The 8,497-nt window shown below is 31.0% G+C and overlaps 1 protein-coding gene across 1 annotated transcript; it reads left to right on the forward strand.

The window, feature by feature from the left end:
- The first annotated feature begins 2,476 nt into the window (after positions 1-2,476).
- On the forward strand, positions 2,477-7,982 carry LOC106678344 (uncharacterized). The gene is made up of 5 exons (XM_014416803.2): positions 2,477-2,629; positions 4,063-4,152; positions 5,149-5,232; positions 6,410-6,520; positions 7,103-7,982. Exons 1-5 carry the CDS (start codon positions 2,477-2,479, stop codon positions 7,736-7,738), a joined length of 1,074 nt encoding a protein of 357 aa, XP_014272289.2. The 3' UTR covers positions 7,739-7,982.
- Positions 7,983-8,497: the final 515 nt, after the last annotated feature.

Consider the following 8,497-nt stretch of genomic DNA (forward strand, 5'->3'; position numbering starts at 1 on the left):
TAGCTCAAGTCTCAGCCCCTTTACTCTTGAAGATGAAAAAATTATTTTTTTCCTGAAAACTTCTATTCATTACGCCCTTAATTAAAAAAGTAGAAATATTTAAAATCATAGTGTAATTTTTAAGTAGAAATTTTCGATTTTTTCTTTTTAAGCAGTTTTTTTTTTGCCCGGTAATCGGATTACTAAAAAAATAATTGATTGTTATCAGAGTAATAAAATAACCGAAAATTACACATAAACGAAATCGACTGATTACTCTCTGGCTTATGTTAGCGTTTTTATGGAATTGGGAAAAATCGAGCATCAGACCTTTATTAAATATTATCAGAGTTTAGGGACTCATTATCACCCATTATTTACCTCAAGACGGCCGAATTAAAAAGTGACCATACCACGAATGAGAAAGCGGATCGTACGTACGTTTGGACGTTACGTCTATGCACTACGGATTAGTACATATTGGAATGAAAGCTTTTGTCGCTCTACAGGCACGGTTTTGTGGCCGATCAATTAATGTCGGTGAAACTTGGAAATACTCCAGAAATAGAACAGTGAACTGGATGGGGTCTTAAAAAAAAGTAAATCTGTTCCTTCGGATGGGAAAGAGATGGCCACTGTTTTCAGGAATATTCTTGAAGATTTCTTGAATAACCATCTTGAAAAAAACCGAACCATAGCATGTATCATTATTAGACAATTTGAATGCGAAAAACAAAATATTTTTTTACCAAGACTCTGTGAACCTTGCCACACTCCACTAACTGCATTGAGGAAGATCAACGAGTTAGGGTTTGAACTCCTCAACTTGGGCATAACCATCCTCCATAACAGATCTATTCCAAAGCGACTTCTTACCCAAGCTAAAAGATATAGATTGCAGAACTGAGATTTTCGTGGAATTAGAATGCAACCCAACCACATTCATTAAAAAAACATTTTGCCCAAAAAGACACCAAGTGCTTTCTTGGAGGGTTGAATGGATAGAACAAGCATATAGCATTATGAGGATACTACTTACAAATAGAAAAAAAAAATCTATTCGTATTTTTTTGTTAGGCCAAAATCTTTTCATACAATCCTCGTAAATTTCATATTTCCTTGCAGTTAAATCTGTTAATATAATCAACATGATTTAATTATAAAAAATGTTTGCAGAGCAGTTAGTTCTGCAATTAGCAATACTTTTTAGCTTCACTCAGAATTTAGAAAAGCCGAAAATAATCCATATAAAATTAGTAGTCCATCACCCAAAAGAAAAACCGTTTATGCTTCAAGCAAATTAAATACCAAAGTTACAAATCTCCCGAGGATGATCCATGGAACTCGATATTACAATTTTTTCAAATTGGTGGCTTAAAATAGCTCTTATCTAGATCATTTATGGAAATATAGAAAAATACATTGTTTAGAAATCACCACACCAAGAACAAAATAAAATAGAAATAAATAAATCCAAATTATTTTTTTTTTTTACTTTATTTATTTTATTCACAACTGTAAATAATATTTTTCAGCCAGCGAATGAGATTTATAGAAAAAAAACAACAATGTCATGAAGGTTAAGGTCATCCAATGAAACCTCTCCATTAATACTGAAATTGAAAAATCAATTTTAAGAGGTCCCAATTGCAGCTCCTTCGTAAACGTCGTCTCTTATCTGGTAAGTCTCGTGTTGATAGTCCTTGAATTAGAGGGTTAGTGTGTCCTGAAACCGTTTATATAGTAATTTAATGGTGGTTTGTACGTCTTTGTGTAATTTATTGTAACTAATGTATTTAATGTGTAATATGTATGTAACTGATGTAGGGGAGGCGCTATTGATCAGTCTTAGTAATTTTGATTGAAATTGTTGCAGTTTCAGTAGTTTAGTTTTGTTTTTTTTCATATCCGTAAATTTGTGCACTGTAAGTGCAAATTGGTCTAAGAAGGTAAGTAAATCTTTAGTTCTTCTGGAAGTGGTAATTTTGATCGTTTATTTAAAAGATGAAATAATAATTTAAGTTGGAAGTTTAGTTTTTTTTTGTTTTGATGTGGGATGTCCATGCTAGTCGTTTGTCTAGTGTTAATACAATGTATTTTACTGTGTCTATCCGAGTTAAACTTCGTTCGTCTAGAAAACAGGACATAGACCATGACAGAGCGTAAAAGTTATTCGCAATGTTTATCGCTGTTTTTATATTTGCTACACCACTCATGGATGTGAGCTAGGTGTATTTGTAAGTGAAGTGGAGCTTTTACTGGGTCGCTATGCTTGGCTAAAACGGCTGTATCGTCAGCATATGTGGCCGTAAGAATGTGCTCTATTGTGGGTAGATCGGAGGTATACAACGTGTATAATAAAGGCGCTAGTATAGAGCCCTGCGGAACTCCCTAAATAAACTTTCAGTTGTTTAGTATAAACATAGCAGTTTGGATACAATAATTCATAGTTCAATAATTTGCCGTTTACTTTACCAATTTATAAGCGCCAGGTATTATGAATTTCTTCAATTTCGATCTCTTTGGTATTCAAAAAGTAATGAACATCGTTGGTACTACACATGTTCTCCGTCATTCTTGTTCCCGCCCAGAATTGAACCGTTACGAAACTATTCATTTTCAGGTTTCTGGTGAAAATAAATATTTAGAGGTAGATTGCTCATGATTTGTTTTTAAATTTGTAGTTTGATTTGTTTTTATGTAGTTTTGCTTTATTATAATTACTAAGAAACGTCATTATACTTTTATTTTAAGTTAAAATTCAATTTTTTCTGGCCAAAAGGTCTAACTATTGATATCAGGAATAGGGAATTGATATATATTCATTAATTTATGGGTTTTATAATGCATATATTAGGTTGTTGACTAGTACCAGTGATTTTTTATAACCAGTGATCAGTTATAACTTGTGATTTTTTATCACAATTTTTTTTGTTACTATCATTTTTAATAAGCTAGCAATTAAAATAATTAAATGTCCTAGATTTTCATGTCAATTTCATCAAATGTCCTAGATACATTATTTTTCTATACACTTTCACTTATTGCATATGGTGAACTTTAAATATTAGTTGTTCACAGTGTATTGTATAAAACTACAATATAATTTCATCTTCTGAAGCAGTTTTATGGATAAATTGGTTTACTCTAGTGAAGAGTCAAATCTGGGATTACTAAATGTTCTCATGACAGAATTGGTCATTATTATTTTTTTATTTTTCTGATGGCTTGACAGACCTTGTAGATCTTTGGCCGCCCGAACCAGCTATCTCCACGCCTGCTTGTCGGGCTACTGCTCCAGTTTGTTGCATGCAGCTCTTTCGTATCTTTGTTGATTCAGTCTATCCATCTGGTTTTTGGCCTCCTTCATGGTCTTTTGCCTACTATACTGGCATCCATTCTTGTGTAGAGGTGTCCTGAGGAATTGCTTCAAGCCACATGTCCCTGCTGTCTACATTAACCTGCTTGCCTTTATATCATGAGATACTGACCGACCAGTTTCTGCAAGCAGTTCACTGCTAGTTCTTCTCCCCCATGTATTAAGGCTCTGATCTCAGATCACTCATCTCTCGATTCTGCTTTCTAGGGTAACTGTTAGAGTCCAAGTCTCGCTAGCTTTATTAAGGCATTGGTGGTCATTATCAAAGTAATATTAACAGATACCTTTTGGGTTCACTCATCCCTATAACAAGTGTGTGATATTAGGCAGAGCAACAATCCATTTGTTCGAGTAAAGTACTGACCACATTGTTATACAAGAGTACATGATCAGTGAAGAATCATGGATTTTCACCTTAATCCTAAATGGGTTTATTGAGTATTTACTAAAATTATCTAACTAATTAAGGACTGTTGATATTAAATAATATTTAGTATTTGTAGCCAATAATCAAGTGGCTGTTCCTCTTTTGATTAAAAAATAAATACTGTTTATTTATATCATTGTTTATAAAATTATCTATTATAAAGCTATTTTTCCTAATTTCAAACTATACAACATAACTAATTCACAGTGCAATAAAGAGATTGAGAATTATTTGTTTTATTTTTTAGATACTTTTAAAATTAATTATTTGATTACAGGGTATTTTTGCTAAAACATGGCAACCAATAATCCAAAGAGGAACTTCTTTAGAAGAAAGGGAGGGTATAGGAGAAATGAAGAGTCAAGAGGTGAGGAGTTCTTTAACCTGGTTAGAAGACAACTGGATAAAACAATTCTAGTAAGATAAATAATTTTAATTAGTTTTAACCCATGCAAATTAAGACTTCCTATGGTGTTCTTAATGTATTTATATATTTTTATGATTTAATGTTCAAAATAATGATATAAAATTTACTATTTTAAAAACTAAGTCCTAAATATGTTTTACCTTAACATTACATACTACATAATTTGGATAAACTAATTGATTTTAAGTAGCTTTCCAATTATTACATCCGACAGTCATGGACCCTTTTCCTACCTCCTTCCCTCATCATGTGTCATATCTTGTACATCACTTATTTATATTAGTTTTTCTATGTTGAAATTAATCTATGTTAACCTCATCTTCTTGGCTTCTTGTTGAATATGGGTGTTTGAGACAGTGCTGATAGCAAATTTAAATTTTAGTCACTGTTCTGTTTCTATACCATAGCCAGAAGAGCCGAAGGTATTTTGAGAGCTGCTGTAAGGGGAAACATTTTACTGTAGTTATCTTTCAGCAGATTCTTTCAGCTTTATCTTTCTGAACTGAAATGCTCATCAGATCAGATAGTACAAGAGTGATATGGGAAACAATTCAGTTGTTCTATCCCAATTTTGTATTAATTTATTGAAAACTGTGTATAATTACTAGTAAAAATTGATGAGTCTCCCAGGTATAATTAGAGGGAATTAAAAATAACTGACTGGGAGTAAAATAACTGACTTTTTTCTCCTTTTGGGCTCTTCTACTAAGAAAACACCATTTTTTAACTGGATTCTTATTGATCCTATCCCCTTATCAGAGGGAGGCAGGAGAGGAAAAGGGTGATTAAAATTTTCCTTTGAACAGGATTTACTAGTATAATATAACAGAGAGTTAGAGATAATTGCTTTTAGTATTTTAGTAATTACTTTAATTTTACTAATTCTCAACAATTATTTATCAGCACTCATTAAGACATTTCTTAATGTTATGCTAGGGTGAAAGATATCGAGAGGTCCAGAGATTAAAATGTGAAGCACTCTTGGAAGGACTAGCCATTAGCTCTCTTCCTTTGTCAGTTGTAAGTATGAACACTGTTTCAATATCATTCATAGTTTCTATCCCTATAATATTATTTACTCAGCTATTTTCTATAATTTTAATCAACCTATCCCTTACTCTTCATTTTTACTTTCACTTATTGATATACGTGAGCTATATAGTAAGGGAAAGTATTGCAATCGTACATGATTTTGAATTCTAGTTATTGACGGAAATACACGTTTTGAGGACCCCTGAATCCAAATAACCAAGTCTCCCAAAATGGTCTGTGTGGTCAGCCTAGGTAAAAAACTGTTAAGTCGTACAAAAATGAAATTACATATTTAGGGCATAGCATCTAGCATAGGATGCTAGAGCAACTTTTACGTTAAAATCAACCAGCCAGAATTGCCACTTTATAGAATCAATTTTTCACACTTTTTCTCCCAAAACAGCCTGATTATTTAAAATAAAGAACCAGTTCCCATTATTATTAATACTAAATAATTTATTAATATAAAATATTGAAGGATTTGATAAATAATTAGTAGAGAAAAAAGAATAGTAGAGACAGGAGTTTGGATCTGAAAAAGTCGAGTTTAATCTCTGCTAATCACATTCATACGTACATAGCTCTGTTATCTTTTGTTAAATTGGTGTATTCTTGGCAGGAATAAAGTTGTTATTCATTATTTAAGCTCGATAAACTTGAATATACAATTCTTTATAATAAGTAATGCGAGCACCAAACCAGAGTTTTTCTAATAATGGCTATGTTTCTGTATTAAGAACAACCATCATTTTGACATCACTTAAGAACAGTCGAGTTGATGAAATAAATCCATGAGCATTATTAAGATAAGAATAAAACCTCTACTGCTAAAACCCATTAAGGGTCTTTTACTTGCTTAGGTAATATTGTTTCTGGACTGAGGTTTATACAAAGTAATATGGTCAGAATTCATATTCATAAAGTCTTATTAAAAATGTCCAACAGATTATTGTGTATGTGTTACTAATACTCTTTGTGTATAGTTATTTTTCTGTCTAAGTAGTGATCTGTTTTTCTGTAATGTTAATATTTATATTGGTATTTAATACATGTAATTCTGATATCAAAATCAATCAATTTATAATCTAATGTTTGCTATAAAATATTCTAAGCTTCTTATCAATAAATCTTTATAATATTGACTACAAAAAAATTGATGTTTTAGTTACATTTATTGGACCCTTCAAGTGATTGTGGCTGTGGCTGTGAAAATGGTGAGAAGTCTCGTGATGATACTGAAGAAGTTTCGGATAAACCTTATGGACCATTAACTGAGGTATACTAAAACTTTTTATTCAATGCATCTTTGAAAAAACCATTATCCTAAAATGATTTTATGGTCATTGTTTCAACCCCAATAAGTTAAACTTAGTTTAACAGTTTCCATATTAATGATTTTCTTTATAATAGCATTAATTAACTGCAATAAAATCTTTGCACAATTTTAATGATAATAATAACAGTTGTTGTTGATTTTTTGTAATTAAATAGTTAATAGTTATAAATGGAGAAGTAAAAAAAAAATTGTCTAAAAGCCTTTAATTTTGATTATTTAAAATAAATAACAAGTTTCGATTGTAATTAATGGATACAAGTATTATCATCACAAATAGTTAAAACAGATTTTAAAATATAATCAAACTTCTGTAATTTTAAAGTAAATTGCTCTATGCATATTGTTATTTTGTAGTTGAGTTTGCATATACTCTATTTGAGGAGTTATGGCATTTGAAACCTTTTCTCTCCAAATTAAAAGGGCTGTAAAAATTAAATCTGTTATTTTTTTAATGATATATTGATTTGTTTTTAAGCTTCAAAAACAGAGAAATTATTTAATTATGTCAATCTGATTTCACAGGATGAAACTTATATGGAACTAATATATGAATACTTCATGTTGCCTGATAGCATACCGAAAGATACAATGAAAAAAGCTCTTGCTGAACCAGAAGAACCTGGTGATGATCCTCCACTTCATATTGCTATCCGTGATGAAAATATGGATGTTATCAGGGCGTTGCTTAATGTTGGTGTAGATGTAAATGGTAAGGGGCAATTTGGTCAAACTCCCATTCACACTGCTGCTGTTGTTGGAAGCATTCCAATTTTAGAACTGTTGGTTGATAGAGGTGGTGATTTAAATAGGATCAATGACAACAAGCTATCTGCTTTGCACATTGCTGTTCAACAAGAATGGCCAAGGACCACAAGATGGCTTTTGAACAAAGGCTTGGATATAAATGCCTTAGATTCTACGGTTTCAACACCTCTTCATTGGGCAGCGTTTGATGGAAACATTCCGATGGTCAAACTACTTCTTGGTAAGGGAGCAAGGGTTGATATCCGAAATGCTGAAGGTCATACTCCTTTTGACATAGCCAGAGCGATAGGAACTCGGCATCACAAAATAATTGTTGGTATTCTCCGTTCTAGGACACCAAAAAATTTCTATGGGCAAAAAAAAGAGTCCGTAAACGTATCTCATGATAAATAATTTTCATTCATTATTAGTTTTTTTGGCTTGATCAGATCTTTCTACATGTTTTTTGTTGTTTTTCTTTAAATTGTGAACATTAGTTTAATCAATTTCAGTAATATTTACATTTTGGAAAATCTGAAGTTTTATCTAGTTTTGTTATGGTTTTCATCTTATTGTCATTTTTCGTTATTTATCATTAATGTCGGCCATTTGTTTGCCAATGATCAATCAGGGTAATTTTATTTTTATTCTAATTATACTTGTGGACTGTTTTATTTTATTAATTTTTATTTCTTTAGTTTAATTTTGTATTTTACAAAATATTTACTAACAAATAATGACTGTATCTTTTGACACAGTTTTGTTTTATTTTTTCATTATGTTGTGTTTTGATACCTATGTTGTATCATGTACATTTTAATTTCTAATCAATTTTACTGTCATTAATTTTTAAAATGTGATCTTAAAAAAAATTGTGATAAACAAGTTTTTGTTAAATTGTTAATTTGATTGTTAAAAGATGTGGCCATCAGACAATATAATTGTCAAAAATACATAGTATTTATTTTCTTTCGATAATTTGTATGTATTATCATTTAGGAAGCCTCGTTTGATATTTACTTTGTAAGATATTGTTTAAGTTTGTGATATTGTAGCATGTTGAAATAAAGTTCCTTTTGCATTATTTGCTCTTTCCTTATTTCTTATATATTTTTACTTGTAAATGAAATAAATGGTAGTATGTATCTTCAAAAATATCCAATTCCTACCAAA

The sequence above is a fragment of the Halyomorpha halys genome, unplaced genomic scaffold (assembly GCF_000696795.3).
Source record: "Halyomorpha halys isolate HHAL.00 unplaced genomic scaffold, Hhal_1.1 Scaffold134.1, whole genome shotgun sequence".
Lineage (NCBI taxonomy): Eukaryota > Metazoa > Arthropoda > Insecta > Hemiptera > Pentatomidae > Halyomorpha > Halyomorpha halys.

What these genes read in the sequence shown, in the direction of transcription:
- LOC106678344 (XM_014416803.2), top strand. Translation starts at nt 2,477, where the DNA reads ATGAATTTCTTCAATTTCGATCTCTTTGGTATTCAAAAAGTAATGAAC. An exon ending in GTGAAAATAAATATTTAGAG is followed by an intron (nt 2,630 to 4,062) that starts GTAGATTGCTCA and finishes ATTTGATTACAG; the next exon opens with GGTATTTTTGCTAAAACATG. An exon ending in GAGAAATGAAGAGTCAAGAG is followed by an intron (nt 4,153 to 5,148) that starts GTGAGGAGTTCT and finishes ATGTTATGCTAG; the next exon opens with GGTGAAAGATATCGAGAGGT.